General features: G+C 37.4%; 1 protein-coding gene across 2 annotated transcripts; it reads right to left on the bottom strand.

Annotated features, from left to right (window-relative positions):
• Positions 1–293: 293 nt before the first annotated feature.
• On the bottom strand, positions 294–20639 carry ANAPC4 (anaphase promoting complex subunit 4). Of its 2 annotated transcripts, XM_076336053.1 has the most exons (29): positions 20472–20639; positions 19652–19757; positions 18422–18554; positions 17065–17139; positions 16897–16923; positions 16746–16790; positions 14907–14991; positions 14393–14503; positions 13710–13793; positions 13366–13452; positions 12607–12671; positions 12471–12513; positions 12286–12362; positions 11741–11841; positions 11610–11661; positions 11246–11301; positions 9994–10040; positions 9004–9060; positions 8785–8841; positions 8140–8233; positions 6320–6417; positions 5745–5806; positions 5623–5661; positions 5432–5533; positions 4245–4322; positions 3291–3461; positions 1955–2078; positions 1342–1574; positions 294–485 (listed from the first exon to the last, which is right to left on the bottom strand). In XM_076336053.1, exons 1-28 carry the CDS (start codon positions 20577–20579, stop codon positions 1359–1361), a joined length of 2400 nt encoding a protein of 799 aa, XP_076192168.1. In that variant the 5' UTR covers positions 20580–20639; the 3' UTR covers positions 294–485; positions 1342–1358. The 2 variants fall into 2 exon arrangements, with proteins under 2 accessions (XP_076192168.1, XP_076192169.1); XM_076336054.1 differs by lacking the exon at positions 20472–20639 and having other exon boundaries at positions 294–1574; positions 19633–19678.

Here is a 20639-nt window from a genome sequence, read left to right as displayed (position 1 = left end):
CTGCTCTACACAGAAAGAAAATCCACAGCACTTTTGAATGGGCACTTCTGCCCCTCCTGTCCTACAGCTTCATTGTGCCTCCAACCATTCGCATCTGTTAGATGAGAACGCTGAACAGCAAGCAACTTTCAAGGAGATTGGTAAGGAAGGGAAAAAATAAGTCTCTCTCAAAACTGAACAGCTTTGTTTACAACAGTTTCCCCCAAACAGTCCAAAAACTTCAAAATTCCACTTTAAAAAAGTTACTTAAAAATGACGTATTTCAAAACAAGAGAAAGAGGATAAGTCTAGTATTTGATTTTTGCAATGCCAAATAGCAATTTCAGAAGATTTATTTATTTTTGAAGTACAGAATGGAGCACATGCATAAGACCTGGTCCTCTTCACAAATACAAGGTACACTCACTGTTCTGAAGGAAGATCATGCATTTAGCAGCATCGTTCATTCAAAGAGCTGAGTTTTAAGTCAGCTAAGACTCTGACAGCTAGTAGGGAAGAAGAAAACATTTTAGATTTCTAAACACTGTTTCTGGCTTCTACTGCTTAGCACTACACCATTCCTACAGCAATATATAAATTAGCAAGGAACATGATTATGCTGAAGCCTATGCATGACATACAATACCATATCAGAATAAAAAAAATATATTCTCTGTTGTGACTTTTCATTACAAAAATACCAGATGGAGAAGACAGACTTTCAGGAACAATCTCACAGAAACTAGGCAGGCTGAGACATACAAACATTTGACAAAACATACACATACACACACACAAAGTTGCACTGAGGACTAAAGAACTGCAGATTGAAATACTGTGTTACTGAGGTCAGATATTATCAAGAGTTTTTAAAAGTATGTATTTAAGCAACAATTGCTAGATGTTGTTGTCTAACTAGTCTTATGCTGATCTGCAAGCTTGTTATTGGCCATACACACTCCTAAATTTCAGCTCTACCAGAAGCTTCTGTACCCATTACTAGAACACGAAGTCTGAGAAGAAATGAATTCGGTCCCGAGTTCTGTTGTTTTCACATACAAGTTCATTTTATCTTAATATCAGTATTTAAGACTGAACAGGTTAACTACAAAAACATCAGTTGGTATTTCTTTCTCTCCTCACCTATAAAAAAATGCAAATGGAAAAGCTCTCAAGGAAATTTAGTTCATACCAAACCATGTGCCAGACAAAAAAGGGTCAAATAAATGTGCTCTAGAACACAGTCTTAGCTGAGAAGCAATACAGAGTTCTGACACACAACATCCTGCTACAGCTGCTTGAGTAGGTACAGCATACATCATCTCAGCAGCCTGAAGTTAGATTACAGTCTTGTCCCTTTACCAGTATAAAAGCCTACGTCAAGGATCCAGACTTGATTCACGTTCTTCAGTTTCATCAGGTAGTTCCTCAGCAGATGGACCACACACATTGTCCTGGTTATCTGCAGACTGATTTAGCTCATCAGGTTCCCCAGCTGCAATCTGAGTTGTTTCTTCTTCCTCTTCTTCCTCAACTTCCCCATCATCCTCTACATCCATCTCAAACACCCTCACATGACGGAGATTTGAACTTAGCTACGGAGAAATTAAGGAGTTTCCGTTAATAAATAAATAAAAGCACCAATACCATTTTAAATGTCAGCCAATAGCTTTGAAAATTGCCTTTATCTTTGAAATGGAGGTATCAAGGAAATTAGCAACTTTTTTATTGCTCTGCAGGCTGAAAAGTAAAGCAAGTAGACCTGTTAACTTCTGTTGAAGTTTTTCCATGTTGTGTTATGAGAGAGGTACGACTGTATCCTGACACACTTATAAAAGATTATGAGAGAATAATCTATTTGTTTAAAAAAAAGTTTTGATAAATCTCAATAAATTAGCAAAAACAGATTATCACTCTCTCCAGTCATAGCATTTCTTTAATAGTTTACAGGCTTGTTCACAGATACTGTACTTACCACACAGGAAACTTTTCTAATGCCATTTACAGAAACATACTGAGCTTTCATATTCTCCAGCACTCTCCACTGATTCTCCAAGACGACAGTATGTGTGCATATTTCACCACTTTGCTCATCCAGCCTGCACATAACAAGAAGAAAAGCACAAAGCTAGTACATAAGAAACAATTCCAGTACTAAGAAGAACCTCAGTCAGTCCAGTTTTTTACGTCTAAGTTTTATTATATCATATGCCACAAGCAGATAAGCATTTGAAACCACCATAACGCTGCTACAGATATTCCAGAGCAGGGGATCCAACTGTGGAAACACTGCATGTTTTAACTGAGGTAAAAGATTACAGCGGGTGAGAAGGGAGTTGTAAAGCCTGATCTTCCCGCAAGTAACAGCTACAGCAGGAGGATGAGGGCAGCTTTCCTTTAAACCTCTCCTCTTCAAGAAGAGGAGTTTCTGAACAAAGTCCTGGAGGCGATGCCTCCACTTACACAGAAGTTTGGCCTCAATGACCTTTCAAAGACATATCACTCCACCCCCACTCATAGGGACTGTATGAAGGAACTCCCTGCCTATTACAGTGGCCAGGATTAGTTTGAACTTGCTTTTAATATTTTCTGTTCATTCTTCAATACACAATTTCTTTGTGGCATAAAAAAAATATTTACAGTTCAGTATGGCTCTTTATTTTGAAGTAAAAATGTATCTTAAGCAATCCACCAGAGAGGCAGAGGGAGAAAAAAGAAAAAGCAAGTGAGGCACAACAACTAAAAGATTGGATTCACCGCTTGAACTACATTGGCCTTTTTTGTGTGTGTGTTCACCTCCCCCATATGCTCTCCTCTCCCTGCGCCAACACAGAGGCAGGCACCAATTCTGATGTTTCAAGGCTAAGCTGACAGTAGTTGTAAATGTGACTACCAGGGGAAAGATCGAGAAATCTGTGTATCAAGGCAGAGGTATATGAGCGAATATGCTGAAAACATCCTAAATTCAAGTATGCTGACCAGCAAAGTTAGCATTCTCTAAAGAAAAGAAGATTTCTGATTCTACAGGATGTCTTCAATTGGTCCTCCTGTTTCATGAGAGCCATGTACACAGGTAGTATTCAGTCTCAAAAAGGTAAAACCAACCCCAACCCCAAAAAACCATAAAACGAACTCTTTAGGAAGCTTCGATCTCCCCACCCCACTCTCCCCGGCACAAAAGGAGTTATTGCCTTTAAAGTATTTACACATACACACACAAAGCATGAGTGTGTGCTCATTCACAATTAGAATATTTGCTTAATCTGCTTTTCAGTTCTGCATTTTCAGACTTGCTCAAAGTTTTTCAGTACCTTTTAGTAGAATCCCAGATGAATTCCCTGTCTTGGTCCTCATCTGTGTATACTGAAGATAAAGGCAGCTGAGCCAAAACTCTCTCCTTCCCCTCTTGTTCCACACTCTCCTTCAGAACTACAGTTACAGTTTCATCATCATAGAAGTGTGCATCTAAACAACTGTAGCATCTATAGGAAAATAATTTAGAAAGCATCAAGGAATAAGAGTGAATACAGAACTAAAATATTTTTAAGTTGCACAACATTCACGTTAAAAAGTATTCGGTAGTTAACAGTGAGCTTTACTGTAAACAATAAAAAAGGTCAGTCATGCAGCTAAGACACTGAATGACAGCCATAACCACAGCAGACTCCTGTACCATGCAGGAAAAATGATTCTGAAGGAAAAAACAAAACAAACAAAAAACTTACTAGCAATCTTATTTTTTCCCATTTCAGGTGAAATGTAAGAAACAGTAAACACAAACACCAAAGAAAATTTAGAAACACAACTGAAGGTACTGAGGGCAATCACATCCACCCTTTCTACATGAAAAGGATGAGCTTAGTCTGCCATGCCTTCTAAGATGCCTTCATTCAGGCATATCAAGTCTCACTCCATCTTACTTGAAGAACATCACAGATATAAGCAAGAGCTGTTTCCAGCTAGCTTTGTTTCTTGTATGTGTGCTAAAGCTCTAGTTTTTAACTACAAAACTAAAATTTACTTGACCTTGAGATGAAGTGCAAAATAAGACTCCCACAATCCTGCAGCTTCACGCACCTATGCCATTTCTTACAGTCTGACTCACCCAGGGACTACAAGCTGGCCCAGCGTCTGAAGTAGTAATGTGCAGGATAAAAGCCAAACTGTAATGCCCAAAAAATTAACTTAATGCAAAATAAACACTAGAAAACATGGTCTTCAATTCAGCAATCTGCAATTCTGGAAGAAAAATCAAATATACTGACCTGGAGTCTGAGCTCTCATTTATACTGTTGTTCAAGAAGTTTCCAAAATCTACTGCAAGAATTCCATTACTGACAGACCTAGAAGAACAGCATTCATTATCTCAGTGACTAATTTCTTTTCCATTCATAGAGAATCCAAAATTTCTAACGGCAACTGTGGTAAGAGACGGTGTAAGCCTCTCTAAGCTTAGCACAATACACAGCTACAACCCAAAATGATGTAACTGGTGGATGGGAACTTTTTGATTTCTTCTGCCCCTCAGCAAAATGTGACTAATGGAGTCAAATGGGAAACTGTGTCTGGCTTGTGGGATACAGTTCTTTGCTGAACTCTTGGCTCAGTTGTCCTAGTCTTCGGTCCGTTAAGTTACTTGTTACTCAAATCTACAGAAAACAAGTTTAGACTGTTTTAGATATCAAGGAGGGAGGAAATAGGATAGAAACTACACCACAAGGCTGTAATTTTGTCATATGCAGCTCTCAACTGGAAACACAAAAGATAGTTTCACCATGCGTTTAAAAATTCCCACCCCATCACAATTCATTATCTCCTCAAATTAAATGACACATTATAAAAATCAGTATTTTACAGAGAGGAGGAGTTTTTGTTGTTTTCTAAACCCAGGTCATTTCAGTGATCCCACTGACAGAATGCATCTTAAATAGTTGCATCAGCGCAACTAGGCAGTGACAAACAGCATCTTGGACACAGAAACTCCTGAAGGTACACAAAACGACACCCCAAAGAGATGTATTTTATTTGTTGCACCTATGAGTCCACCCCCCATTTTTCCTTAGAGTATTAAATTACAGGCTGCAAGGAGTTAATCAAAGAATAGTATTTACAATAAGATAAAGCAACACTGAAAGCATGATTCCCTGTAATTTTTCACAAGTTTGCACAAGCATTAATTCTGTGAGGAGCAAAACTAAGGGAGCCTGATTTTTTTCTTAAGCCTAAAACCATCTTGGGTCTTGTGATTAGATTTTCTGAGTCTAATACAACACAAACTCCTGCTGCAGTTTCCTACTGCACTTCCTAATGTCGTCCTCATTTTCTCTAGTATCTGAGAAAGATGGTATTCATGCTGCTCATTCCTTCTTTTTACAAGAAGATTCAAATTGTAATTGTCTCTGTACACATGTGCCAAAGCTCACAAACCACCTTTCCCCCTTTTTTGTCTTACCTGGAAGTATCAGTATGTCTCCTCAAAATGTGTATTTTAGAAATAGAATTTTCTAATATGGTGAAGAGAACATAATGTATATTGGATGTTTTATCATTCCACCTGTAATGGGGGGGGGGAAGGAAATGAAAATTTAGGTCAAGCTTTATGATTGGTAAATGACATAGAACAAGGAATAGCAGCATACTTACAGAAATGGTAGTTTAAATAGTTGAGGTGTGGAATCTTCACTGAAAAGGAAAAAACAAACCAGTTTATAAAATGCTACTGTAATTTTGTGCAACTGAGCTTTAGAAATAGTGTAAAGAAATACCTTTGAGAAGTTTTGTAGAGAGACATGCAGACTGCTTGATGCACTGACTTTCCAATTACATCCTAACAAATATAATGAAAATAGACCAAAAAGTGCAGGCAGTTATTTATAATTATACACCTTTTTAAGACAAAAAACCACAACCAAACAAAAATACCTGAGCACATCTGAAAGAAAAATCCACCAATATTTATGCTGGAATAAACATCCCTAATGCAAACACTCCTGTCACTTGACACACTTGTTTCATGTTTCTTCATAATACGTAGGCTAATGTATTGCCAACTAACACAGTTATCTAGTACATAGTGCATACACCCAGCTAATTAACGTTAAAAATACATCCCGATAATGTCGGAACAGAAGGCGTGAAACAAAAAAATCCTCCATTATGCTCTCCCTAGCCAAAGGCTTGAGGCATCCCGGCAGTGGTGAAGCTAGGCTACATGCTACCACCTAAGTTGTAGGCACTCGAAGGCAAAGATTAAAACTTCAGGCCTTACTAAGCATGACTACTATCTTCAGCTGACTGCTACCCCTAAAAGAAAGTTATCATTTATATAAATTGAACTTACCGCTGGCTTTTGTAAACACCGATCAATGACCCCTTCCATTTGCCTTTTGACAAAATGCAGTGATTTCTCAGGATAGTAGGGAAACAAAAGTGGACTTTCTGTAAACAGATAAAGTTCATTTAAAAAATGCTTGTATCTCTATAAAAACACACTACACTGTTATTATAGTGACAAATTGGAATGAGTCCAGTGGAGGGTCAGTAAGATGGTTGCAGGGCTAGAGCACATGCTTTACGAGGAGAAGTTGAGGGGGCTGGGTTCATTCAGTCTAGAGAAGTGAGGGCTAACAAGGAGGAACCTGTTGCTCTCTTCAGCTGCCTAAAGGAGGAGTTACAGAAGACATCGTTTTCAAAGCTGCACACAGTGAGAGGAGAAGATCTAACAGTCATAAGCTCCAGCAAGGGAAATTCCAATCAGATATAACGAAAAAAAGTTTTCACGGGGACTGGTTAGTCACTGGAGCAGGGCGCCCAGAGAGGCTGCAGGATCTCCATCCTTGCAGGCATAGAGGACTCAACTGCACAAAGTCTTGAGCAACCCAGCCTAGCTTCAAAATCAGCCCTGCTTTGGTTGGATTAGGTGACCGCCTAAATTATTCGCTGATTATAAATTCTAACTCAAGTAACTAACTGGATTACAATATGAAACAAGATAAATGAATGAGAAACGAAGGCCTGCCTGCCCCTTCAGCTTTTCTTCACAGCCCATTCAAAATTGCAAGAAGACAGTTGCATTTACCCAAGAGCTAGAAACACAGTTGTCATAAAATATCTTGTTTAAGCAAAACAATTTCCATACTTTTTATAGTAGCTATGATTTGGCTTCAATAGAACTGATTTGTTTTTATGAAATGAAATACTCTGTAAGAAGACATTTAGCTTTTGAGATAAATCTCACTACTTATTTTAAGTACATAACCTGTTTTTTTTCCAATGTTTAGCTGGAAAAAAGATAAAAATTTCATCAACCAACAAAGCAATATAAAACACCAAAGAAGGGTAGAAGGTGTCAATGACAGAAGCATTACTTGTCCTATAAACCCTGCAGTTCTGAGAGCAAGACAAACATCTCGATACTTGCCAAATTAACACCAACAAAACCACTTACAAACCATCTCTACAAACAATCACGAATCTTGGGTAGTAACAGAAACGGCCAGTCAAGTAGTCTACACATTCAAAGTATCAAACAGATTTTCAAAGTATGTTTAAAAATACACTTTCTAAATACTACTTTGCCAAACAAAAATGCTACCACTTCCTCCCTTTTTATTGAACTAAATAGGCAGAAAAAGGCAGCTATAGCAAACTCTATTACAAGACAACTTCTGTTGTAGAAGTTTTACAGTCTATGGTTTCTAAAGTTAAACAAGAATCATTTTCACCATCATCTTGTTATAGTCTCTTACTTCTTTTTCACCACTAATTAACAAAATAGTCTCAGACTCCAGTCAAAGAGAACAAGTTAGGACACTTCCCCCAGGTATGACCTAAGCGTAATTATTACTTCCTTGAACAGGAATTAAGCTCTCCTAAAACAGACATCTCCTGGGATTCCTTCCAAGCCAACATTTCTGAGACTGGTATATAAAAGCTAGGAAACTCCTAATACCCAGAAAATGGTAATTGACTGGGTAAGCAGCTACATAAAAACTGTGTAAAATAACAAGGCCCATTTATTTTATTCTACTCAGATGGAGACCCATGACTAACACTACAGAAATAACTCATAAGCATGAAAAAACAGATTACTTTTCTACATTTGTTACATTCTATGTATATCTTTGATTCACTTTTACATTTTACTAAAGCACACCTTACCTTTCAGGTGAGTACTATTTTTAAGAAAGTTAAACCACTGGTTTCCCTCTGTATTAGGTGGTGATACAAGGTCATCGTCTTCATCTTTCAAGTACTAGAAAAGAAACAGACATTTGTAAGATTGCATTTTAAGAATAAGGAACATCAGAATTCATCTCCAACATTGCTCCTCACAAGTCCGTTAAACATTTCTCCTTAATTTAACATGCCCTACTCTTAAAACTAAATATTCTACCCCTTCTTGAAACAATAAGAAAAATCAACTATTGTCTAAGATCATATAGTGATATTTCCGTAAGAAATTGATTTTTAAATCAAGTTTGAGCATAAATGTTTTGAAATCTAGTGATTAATGGCATAAAGACAACACATGCATTTCAGTTTTACGTTACTATTGCTGGCTGTGAAGAAGTTTCATCTTTTTCCTAAAAATACAGTATATGTAAGGTAAAACTGTAAGATATATTTTTAAACACTCCTTTTCCTAATAATAGTAGAAAATAATTAAAATACTCTCCTTTACCATTTCTAGAATGTGCAACACAGCAAAAGGGACAGAGAAGAAAAGTGGGCACAGCTTTAAAAGCTTCTCCATCTAATGATTTTCTCATTTATTCTTTTTCCATTTACTCCCTAGTTCTTTACCTGGCCAACTCTCTCCACATTGAAGTATTTTCCCTTACGATTGTAAAGTTCTGGTGCCTGAAAAAATAATGCAAACAAAACCATTATTTAAACCCAAAGTTAATGAGAAGTAGTGTACAAAAAGATGATTGAATTATTTTATTATAGGATTTTTCACATTCAATTCTTGGCAGCAAAAATACAGTCAGATGCTGTACTTGGCAAACCAATATAACTTACCTCATTGAAGTGTTCAGTAAGAAAATCAGCAACAAACGTGATATCTTTTTGAGTCATCTAAAAGAAAAAAAACAGTGAAAAAAGCAGAGGATAAGAAATACATTTCAGTGAGCACAGAACACATGTTCTGTAGGCTGAACAAGCACAGCTCCCTCAGCCTGTCCTCGCAGGGCAAGTGCTCCAGCCTCCAACCTGCTTGGGAGCCCTCTGCTGAACTCACTCCAGTTTATTCATGTCTGTCTTGTACAGGAGGGCCCCAAACTGGAGAAAGTATTCTAGATGCGATCTGATGAGTGCTAAATAAGGAGGGTAACTACTTCCTTTGACCTCCTGGCTGTGCTCCTGTTAGTACAGCCCTGGTTACTCTTGGCCGCCCTTGCTGCCAGGGCACACTGCTGGCTCATGCCCAGCTTGCATCCACCAACATCCCCAAGTCCATCTCAGCAGAGCTACTCCCCAGTCAGTTGGGGCCCTGCTGTGCAATTGCAGGGGGTTACGCTTCCCCAGGACAGAACCTTGCATTTGCCCTTGTTGAACTTCAGGAGGTCCCTATCTGTCCATTGCTCCAGCCTATCTATTTCCCTCTGGAAAGCACCTCTGCCCTTGAGCATATTAACTGGTTCACCCAGTGTGATGGTGTCTGCAAATCTGATGCAGGTGTATTCCACCTCCTCTACCGGGGCATTGGTAAAGATGCTAAAATGCCATTCCAGTTACCTTAGTCATTTAGGGCGTATAAAGAGCTGCTATACACAGAGGTCTTGCATTCACATACAGTGTACTAAAAAGAGTAGTATTAACAAAGAAAACGGAAAAAGTAGTTCATGCGAGACAGCATTTTAGTGTGAATCTGCAGGCATCAACTTTCTCAAAGAAATGACACAGACACTATCCTTTAAGTTTTGGAACAAAAATAAACCTTTAATCTTGCCCTCTAAGTCAAGAAGAATACAGAGTATACCACCATTTATTAGAAAACGTTACTACTACCTTGTTCAGCTCTGGAAGCACATGATCTTCTGACATCCTCAACATGGCTGAGGGAAAAATCATATTCTTACTGCATTAATATTAAAATGTTTTCCTAATGTTCTTAATTTTCCATGGCTATGTAATAAACCACTGCTGATAAAATAGGAAAGATTGATTTGTCAGAAGCAAAAGAGTCTGGAATGAAGAATTATTAATTGAGACTGAAATTAAGCCTCACTTGCCCCACTAGCTTACAATACAAATCTTGGAGAATTTTTATCTTTAATCTTCTCCAACTGCATTGTACCGTCTACAGGACTGAGATAAGATTATTATAAAAAGGGTTCATAAGAATTTATTCATGTACATACTAAGAGTAGTAAAATGGATATATATAAAAAATACTGTCATGCCCAGAATAATTTTAAGAGAATTGCACAGAAGTGATTTTAAATCAGTGAGGCTTAGATAAACAGTTCTCTGTTTAGTTTCAACACAAGCAAACACAGTGAACATTTAATTAAAGTTCTAACATTATGACAGAGAACTCCGATAGCTCTACTTTCTGCAATTTTTAAAACTAAAATTATTACATTCCTGCTAGTAAGTGCTAACACTGCATTTCTGGTGCTTTTACAGTATCCGGTAAGACTGCTTAGTTTTTTGTAAAGTAGTTCTAAAAAGATCAATTAAAAATTATAAACCTATTCATAACCACTTTTTAAAACCAAGCAGGCTAAAACATAGCGTTCTGCACTTCCTTCTAGCATTTTACCTGCAGCTACCCAGCTACAATTGGAGGTGGCTATTAAGTGCATCCGGACATTCAGAGACTGTTTACATCTGTGCACAACCTTACAGCTAACTAGGTCTCCACAGGAGAAAACAGCAAGTGACAGAGTAAAGGAGAATTAGACTATACTTCAAATTTGGTGTAAACTAAATAAAGTCCTTTAATTTCTTCAAGTCAAGACCAGCAAATTGCTCATGAAACAGACAACAGTTTGGAGTAACAGTACAGGATAAGAATATACAATACCCACTGTACACACACACTACCTTTAATTGAGAACGATTAAATTTATGATCTATGTGTTTAATATTATAATTATTCTTGCCTCATCAACTGTAACCTTTTAGATGTCCAGAAGTTTTCTATTATAGAAATAAATAGATGGTTATAACTGGAGATTGGCTTAATTACCTACCGACATTTCAATGCTTAGAACACAAAACAGATATTGGATGCTTACTATGTCATCAAGCTTACCAACATACAGCCATCGAAAAAATGCTTTGAAGTTTTTCATACTACTGTCGATAACTCTGAGCAAGAAACAAGAAAAGAAATTACCAGATTTAAATGTCACAAGCTGCTCCAGGCTTAAGTCCCATCTTTACTACTGAGAGGCCTGCAAGCACTATCAATTGTTTAAAAAAATGCCCAATGCAGCCTCCCAGGACAGACTATTATTGGGGTATGAGTCTATGAGATGGAGTGAGACAAGATAAAAGCTCACCACCAACAGAGGAGCCTTGCTCTCCCCAACTTCCTCTATACCCAGCCACATATTTCCCCTTAGATAAAGGACTCAATAGACATGATTTTTAAATTCTCCAGACTTTATACTTACTGAAGCAGCTCATTTGCTTTCAGGATGAAAGAACCAACAGCAGTGATAGCCTCTGCAAAAAGAGCTAACCATTATTATTAAGCTTTCAAAAGTGAAATCAGAGTGGGTAAGTAGCACAGACACTACTGTACCTTCAATTCCGGATGCATCTAATCCCAGACACTCATATTTTTGTTTCCATAAAGCCATTCCTTTCAATTCGCTCAAGTGGTATAACAGTGCCTCAGAGCCACTAGGAAGGCAGAGCAAAGAAGTATAATCTTCTAGTCACCATTCGGAAATTCACTGCTTCACTGCATGCTATATCTTTATTATCTAATGTGCAAAGTGGAGAGCTTTATAAGGTTGTCTGGCATACAAGAGTTAAAGTATCACTTCACAGAAAAGCAAATATTGTCCTAATGATTTTAACCACCACACAAAGTTGGTGTGAATATTTTGCATATATCCTACAAACACACCAGGCAGTGATATACAGGTGATGTGTCATTGAGATTGTTCAAAATACTTCAGTAGTTCTCCATTACCCAAAAATAAATTACTACATTTTGCCATGATCATGGTCTCCGCACCAGCACACCTACATAGAAAGAACCACTGATACAGCACACTGTCTTTTAGCAAAGCATAAAATATGCCATTTTATCTAGAATTCATTGGACATTCTGTGACTTACCTCTGCAAATGACTTATGACCAACTTTTGTATGCTGGAATAGGAAGACTCTATGGACTGACCGAGTTTTTTTAAACCCTGTTAAAAAAGAAATACAAACATAATAATGTTCTGTTAACTTAACAGAACAGTGATTAAAAGATATTGAAATAGATTATTTTAATATGTTAAAAAATATTAACATACCTTTACCGTCAGTTGGTTCATTAGCAATGCCTGAAGTTCCAGACTAAAGGGGGTGGGGGAGAGAACCAAATATGCGTTCATTTTGTATTTCAATATCAAATGCAAATGCATACTCAGATAAAACAACAGTAACTACCTTGCTTTGCCCCATAACAACAGCTGCATAAACTCATCCTGAACAGAAGTGGTTGTATTCTTTTCCTGTCAGTCAAAATGATTGAAATAGATGGGTAAAGAAATTAAATCCAGGTTACCAAATAATCTCACAAACACTACAATTAAAGTGTATCAGAAAACCCACCCATATCCTTGAATGCTGAAATCAGACCACTGATCACTGGAAATTTTCTAGTATTTTAAGTTCTTTTCAATTGTATTACCCAGTAAAAGTTCTAAGCCATCACCAAGAATCTATTTTAAAAAAATAAATTATTTGATTCAACTAACTTCTAGCCATGGTCAATGAACACAAAATTTAAGCAAATCCAAGAGCATCTCAATCATGGCTGTCATACCTGCTCTACTGAACTAGGTTGTAAGTGCTGGTGGGCTGTTACTCAACATTTACAGTATTCAGTTTATCAGTGACTGAAGAGCACAACCTTAAATAGAAAGCACCTGATCAATAGCTGTGCAAGCTGAAAACTATCACTTTTGAATAATTCAGAATAAACAAAATAAAGAAGTATCGCAATACAATCGTGCTTGATTGTACTCAGATATCTTCAGCGTCAGAGTACTTGACACACAATAGGTTCCAGGTTGCCTCTGAACTTAGAGACTGTTATCTGGAGGCATTATGCTTAAACAACATTAAGATATGCAGTATGTTAACATGAACAGCAGGACTATTGAAAAAAATGTTTTTCCAAAAGAATGGTTAATACTACAGTACCTGTACGAACTTTGTTAGCCGTGAGTCCATCTGCATTAATATTTCTTCCCACGCTTCACACATGCACGTCAATGACAACTTTATATACTGTAATACAGATACAGACATTAGCATTATTCCCTCCCCCTGCTTCAAAACACGTGCAAGAACTGGATGTTACAATACAAAGGGAGGATATACTGTAGATATTATATAAAATTTATTATCAAACTCCAAGTTAGAGCTCTACATTTACTTAAAACCAACTTTAGCTTCCTACTAGAAAACATTTATTTCACTTGCGTTAAGAATATCGAAGACTGTAAGAACTGTGGTATTAAAAAGATGTCATAACACAGCTGTACCTGTAACAGAGTTGAAATGTGAGTAAACTTCCGGGCCATTCGAGTTACCTCAGGTAAGTAACTTGATAATAGACTAGTGTCCAGCTATAACAAACGAAACAAGCAACAGTTAACGGATGATTTTTCTTTTAAGAAATTTTAGATTACAGAAATGAAAAGACAGATGGGGAGGACTCACAGAAAAACTGTCAATTCTCATTTCCTTAAAGTTGTTTTTAAGAGGAAAATGCATTTAATTCAAAGGGGCAATAAATATTTTTAATACATCTATAAAAACTCCTGATGAAGTTCCTCATTTCAGAGTTCTAACAGTAATAGTTTTAAGGATGACTGTTCTGGATAGACTGGATAATCAGCAGCATCGCTCCTATGCCTTTGTGTGCAGAATGAAGAAAAACTGAGTAACTGTAGTTGAGAAAATGAATATTATATTTAAAGAATATTTTTTTTGTTTTTAAATATATTCTTTTTAAAGAATATATTTTAAAAGAATGCCTCAAGATCATCATCATCAGTCTCATCAGTGAAACTGCATGTTAACATGATAAATCCAAAAGCTAGATCAGGGTGAACTTCAGAAAGGCTGTTTTTTCTGCAAATAATGGGAAAGCAATAAAACTACCAGAAAGTAATTAAAAAGCAGGTTTACTTTTAAAAGAACATTTTAAAATTACTTTACTTGCCTGAAAATATGTTATCTCTGCCTCGCTGTCTGAAGAGTCTCGTATCTCTGCAATAACCGATAGTGATTTCAAATCACTAGATAAACATAGTCCACGACAAGAACCTGCCACCTGAAGGATTCCAGTTTAAAAATTAATGAAATATTGCATTTCTGCTAAGATGTATTTACTGCTTTAAAACATTCATATATAAAGAAGGCTGTGTTCAACGACATGTAAAAACAAAGTGGAATTTTCAGCAAAGTGGAATTTTGTTCAGGAACAAAAGCACTCTTTTTACTGTGGACTAGTGTTGAACTTTATTTCATTTGAAACAAGATGTTAAAATCGCCAGAGTTCGAATGTCTTTCCAACAATAACCACACAATCCAATTGAGAGAAACAACTCTTCCTTTCTTTAAACTTCAACAACCCAGTTTCACTTATGTGTAAGCATACATATGTATTTTTTCATTCAATTCAGCTGTAGCTTGGTATATTACGAAGAAAAAACATGGAAAGGAACAGAATGTACCCCAGTTACTGTAGCAATCTTGAACATTCCGTAAGCATAAATCTCAATAAATCCTGAGCTGCCACCAAGGACAAGAGCATTAAGCCTATAAAAATAGAAGAATATGTGTTGATGAACATGCTGGAACAAATTCTAATGCATACAAATATAATTCTTAATACTTAAATGCCATCCATTTACTAAAGATCCTCTAAAGAATGACTGAACAAAAAGAAACACTGTACTACTGTCTATGATCCAAGAAATTTAAAAACAAAAAAATTATTAGCTTGGATTTCATTGATAAGACCTGCCTCTAGCATTTACAGAAAGAGTATTAATTACTAAATTAACTGAGAAAATAGGGAAAAAAAAAAATAACACAATTTAGGCACAGCAGTCCTCCTTCACTAACTTTATACCTTCTAGAAGAAAAAAGTAACAGTTTCTAGCAACAGCCCACCTACCAATACAGGCTGCAAGGCATTCTTACAAAACTACTTTTGTATTCCTCTGAGTTTATACAAACTACATGCAGAGTAAGTTTGTTGCAGTCACTCAGTGGCACTCCTCAGCAAAACCTCAAAGGCAATAAACATTTGAAATGGACGCAGCAGCAAAGGACAGCCACAAGTAACAGCAACATCAGAAACGAAACCCAGTTCAAAGAGTAGGGTCTGGGACAGACAGATCTGTGTTTTGCTCACTTATTAAAACCAACCTGCTACAATGACTTGGGAAAAAGCTCCTCTATGACCTCTCCCTTTTTATCTATGTTTAAAACATTAAACTTTGGACAGGGAGGTTGTATATTGCTGTCATACATCCATACATCTTCAACTACTCATATTTTCTTACATTACAGTGAGCAGTAATGCTCTCCAACATAAAAAATGAGGATGTTTTGCATGTCCCCTTATAAATACGAAAAAATTAACTGCAACTTCTGCCTGTTACACACCTAAATATATGTTAGAGGAGAATGTTTCCGTTAAAACCAAGACAGAACTTAACAAAACAGTATCTGAAAAACTTTTGGTTTGATTAATTGAATGGGTGAAGGAGCACAGAATCCAGAAAGCTCCTACACCACCAACAGCCCCCACGTCTCTCTTTCTAGCAAGGAAGCCCTACTGTAAGAAGAGATATCACGTCTTAAAAAGGAGTAACTGGTGATAGACAGAGATGCAAATTTTGAAATAAGAAGGATGATTCTCAGTGGTGGGACTGTAAGGAACAGTGAAAGAAAGCAAATGGAAAAACAAGGCACAGAGGTTAAGCGCCCTCCTCAAGGATGCACCACAAGCACTCCACAAAGCCAGTCTCCGTCTGCTAAACTACACTTCCTCCAGCTGCTCCTCATGTGTTTCCTAATAAGAGATATTTATTTTAAAGTAACTCTAATACAGCTGATTTCAGAGCTAATTTTAAGTTTAGCTTTGTCACACTCATGCAAACCCACAGAAATTCCCCATCTGTAACAAGCACTCACAAACGTCTCCAAGACCAGCTTAAGTAACACATACAACATAGCCTTCAAATACACCCCAAGAAATCTTCTTATGAGGAAAAGAAGATAGGGCATCAACAGCAGTTGCTGATAAAGTGCTTTATAATCCCTCTAAATTGAGGGGAAAAGGTGTAAGCTGATGGAGACTTTTTTTTTTTAATATATTCTTTGAACTTTATCTTTGTACATGAAAAAAGAGGCATTCCATATCCTTTCTCCAGGACCCCTAAAAACAGATTATGAATAACTTAAAAGTAAACCCACTTATCCATTATTTTATAGCTTTAAAAAAAAAACAACTAACCAAAAAAACCCAACCAACCCCACAACAACCCACATAGGGAATTTACCTTACATCACCCAGAAGCTTCATAATCTCATCTGATTTTTCTTCACTGAAAATACGAAACACATAGTTGGGGTTTATGTAGCTTGTCTCAATACCAGAAAACAAAATAAAAAAAAAAAAAAAAAGAGAGTTATAAGACAAAAATTTCTTACCTGAAAATTTTTGCAGTGGTACTGTAACTGAAAACAAAATAATTATTCTCAATAACAATGAGCAGACATCTAATCCAAAGCATCTGTAGAGCATTAAAGATGAGTAACCAAAACAATGACAACAAATGACAGATTGTACCTTCTAAAGCTTACCAGTATAATACTTACTTTTTTGGTAGCGCCGGTAATTTAGGCAAAAGGAGATTTGATTCATCCTCAGCATTGTAAAAAGAAGTGAGAACACTGAAAAAGAAATAAGGCTGTCTTTACCACCCAAGCTGTAAAAATGGGGCGGGGGGGGGGGAGGGGAGAGAATTTCTTTCTAACTTCAAAGTTACAGCATACATTCAATACATCATGTATATTAAAGAGTTACAAATATCAGAGGGTAATCCCTTATGAGGCCTTTAATAATTTATCAAGTGAGCAAATTAATAAAAGAAGTCTGATAATCTTTTTTTATTTCCACCAAAAGAGAATATAAAGTTTGTATCTGCTGGCTCAGTAGCTTGCTACCAAATTCCTCATCACCTGTAATGCAGTTACTGACTGAGGCTTTCTGTTTAAACCCTGTACAACCCTGCAGTACAACCTACCTACACCTCAAAAAAGCTTCACTCTAAAGACACATTACAGTGAGAGGAAGACTAAAGTGCAATACTTAATACCACACCTTAGACGTGCCAGAAGAATGAGATTCCCAATAAGGAGATAAGTCTATCCCCATCGGGAGAAAAATGCTAGAGTGATTTAAGATGTAGTTATTTTCTTGCTATTTTAAGATTGGTGTTTTCTGGAGGTGGGGGGGGAATCCCCAAGTCAGGCTTACACCACCTCCCTTTTTTAAATAATTGTTTTATTTAATTGTTGTCTTGCACTGCAATAAGGTGCATATCAGAGGTTTTTGTAAGACCACAGAAATAGGGACCACAATGTCCTCCAGCTCACAAGTGTTGCTGAGAATTGTCTAACGCCACAGAGCTCATGGTCACTAGGGGCAATCTGACTTCCTGAAGCAAGTACACCCACAACAGAATTGCCACTGGGGTTGGATATAACACCAAAGGCACATCGTGAAAGATGTAAGCACCAAACTAAACATCTTGAAAACACAAGTGAAGAAAGATTTAAATATAATACTTATTCTGACTAACAAAATAGACTAACATAATAATAGTATTAGTTTAACAAATTAATTGGTACTGAAGTAAACTAGATCAGAAGACGGGCCGTACAAGCTAATACTAGATTAAGCAGCTCTTAAGAAGTGGGCGCTCAAGATCATGCTGAAATTTTTGTGTATAACCTAAAGAACCACAAGACTAAGATATCAGCGCTAAAAAGAAGCGTATGAAAAGTGTCTATTCTAACCAAAAGGAAAATTTTACCCAAGTGGTAACAAAAAGCTATAGCTACATAGTATTATATTATTTTATAATGACTGCTCGTAACGTACTAAGTATAAATTATTAGTAAAGTGGCACTACCTAGCCCATAATTCACTTCTAGAGTTTTTTGGACTCACCTGCTTTCCTCAGTTACTTCCATCCAATGCATGTAAGTAATAGATGAGTCCACAGAGAAGGAGTGCAAGCTTTCAGGTTTTTCTACGTCACACAGAACAATCCGCTTGGTATCAGTAAGGCCAAAAGCCAAAACTGGAGAAAGATGAGTAAAACATATAAACAACCAACGTGCAAAACTTTGTAGTTACTTTATACTGAATTAGAAAATAATGCATCTTCAAAGGCAACCACTGGACAGGATTTTCTCTTTGCCTATTTACAGTCCTTCCAAATTCTCATTTGAAACCTACTCATTAAAATGAAGGTTTGAACTCCTGTCATATTTTAGGTGATAAATGTAAGTCACAGGCACGATCCCACAATTATTTATCTACAGGTTGAACTGAGCACACTTCTAACAACAGTTCTGATAAAGCAGAGGCTTCAGTTTTTGCAAATTTGAGGCCAAAATTATAAATAAAGACTGTCCACTGGGAAGGTTTGGGTTTTACTACAACAAAATACAATTTAAGACTTGCTGAGCAACTTTTACATCACCTTCTTCTTAACTTTATTAATCCTTAAAGCATATGGCAGGCAAAGGCTTCTATGCTTACTTCCTTGTAATTACAGGCAACCAGCTTAAAAAGAAGTTTCTTAAACTCCTCTGACTCCATCATAAAACTGTATAGGTGTTTTTTACCCACATGTCATGGAAGAAGATTGTTCCCATTCTCCAGCCTCTAATGAGTCAAAAAATTCACTAATTTCCATCTTAGGCTTATTAAGCTACTAACTTCAACATTATTTCTGTTGATAAGGAAAAGGCTTTTTTTTTTCTTCTCTGGTGTATTATTAGAGCAATTTTAGCCTCTAAATTTCAGTCTATGCTAAATAAGCTAAGCTCTTCAGTAAACCCTGATCACACAGCCTCTCTCTCAACTCGCACAATAAATTTTGTCATTCATATAAAAATATTTTGCTTAGTTAGGAACTGAAAGTTTTGCTATACCTTGAAGTGCAGTATTTTGGACATAAATTCACCTTGCAAATCTTTCTTGCAATTGCTTTCAACAGTGTAACTCTCTCTATTACTTTGAATAAACCTACATAAAATTAAGCCACACTTCTCTTCAAACACAGTTTACTTGAAAATTTCTTTCACAGATAAGAGGTATCATCACCACAACCTTCACTGATTTCCAGTGGGATTTTTATTGCACTGTATCACCTCATATACTTGACATTACTTTTGCCATCTGGTCTCCAAGCAAGAGCAGTAACTTCTTTTCCTGTATTTTCATTTGGAGGCAAACTCCACACTCGCTGAAAGTTTGCAAGCCGATGAAGTAAAACCTACAAAGCACATTGAAGACAGAAAAATAAACCACATTCTCCCATTAATACCAGTTTGTAAATCAGTTGAAGATACACTTTTTTTACCATTCTTTAATAACTCCTACATCTTAAATATCACCTGCTCCTCTAGTAGATGATTGACTCCTATGCCATTTTAAAGGACAGTATACTGTTTACTATACAGCAACACAGAGAAATAAGCTGTGCCTTGCCCAAGCCTAGAAGCCTGTAACCAACAGGGGTTACCCACGCTTCTCCAGCAAAGACGGCCTGAAAGCACAACAGTCTGCCTTCATGCATGATCACATACAGCAGTTCCAGGAAAAAAATACCTGAAAATAGATTTAATTTAAATAGGAAATTTCGTGTGCTTTAAAATCCTGCTGATACAGGCACTGAGAATATCATCATCAGATTTGTTCGGAAATCAGAAAGTAAAAAGGAAAGAGCACTAAATACTGAGAAGCTTAATAAAAAATTTTCTATTCCTAAATGCTTGGCTAAGCTTACGAGAATTACGGCACAGAGAATAGCAAAAGCATCTCAGCGACTGCAGAGGACAGGCAGCGTTCTCCTGCCAGCAGCAACCGCTCTTCCCTCCCCACAGTCCTTCCTGTCGGCCCACAGATGCGGCCTCCAGCACGGCCCCGGGCCGCCCGCGCCGGCCTCCCCCTGCCCGGGACCGGCGGCTGGGCAGCTCCCCGCACTCACCTCCCCCGCTCTGTTGGCCAGGGCGATGAGGTCCCTTTTGGGGGACCAGGCCATGAAGACGACCTCCTGGGGCAGCTGCTTCTCCCCCACTTGCCGGAAGGCGGGCATGGCGGCGGGGCGCCGCGGCCGGGCGCCGGCAGTGCTCCAAGCGGCTGGCGGGCCCCCTCC

The sequence above is a fragment of the Aptenodytes patagonicus genome, chromosome 4, assembly GCF_965638725.1.
Source record: "Aptenodytes patagonicus chromosome 4, bAptPat1.pri.cur, whole genome shotgun sequence".
Classification (NCBI taxonomy): Eukaryota; Metazoa; Chordata; class Aves; order Sphenisciformes; family Spheniscidae; genus Aptenodytes; species Aptenodytes patagonicus.
Note: the sequence above shows the minus strand (reverse complement) of the source record. Positions and strands in the feature narration are given on the sequence as shown.

Excerpts from the sequence above, each read along its gene's own strand:
- ANAPC4 (XM_076336053.1), bottom strand. The coding sequence starts at position 20,579 with ATGCCCGCCTTCCGGCAAGTGGGGGAGAAGCAGCTGCCCCAGGAGGTC. Across the intron at positions 11,302-11,609 it reads AAAGCAAATGAGCTGCTTCA|AGTTATCGACAGTAGTATGA; the intron begins GTAAGTATAAAG and ends TTTCTTGCTCAG. Across the intron at positions 8,842-9,003 it reads TTACTGAACACTTCAATGAG|GCACCAGAACTTTACAATCG; the intron begins GTAAGTTATATT and ends TTATTTTTTCAG.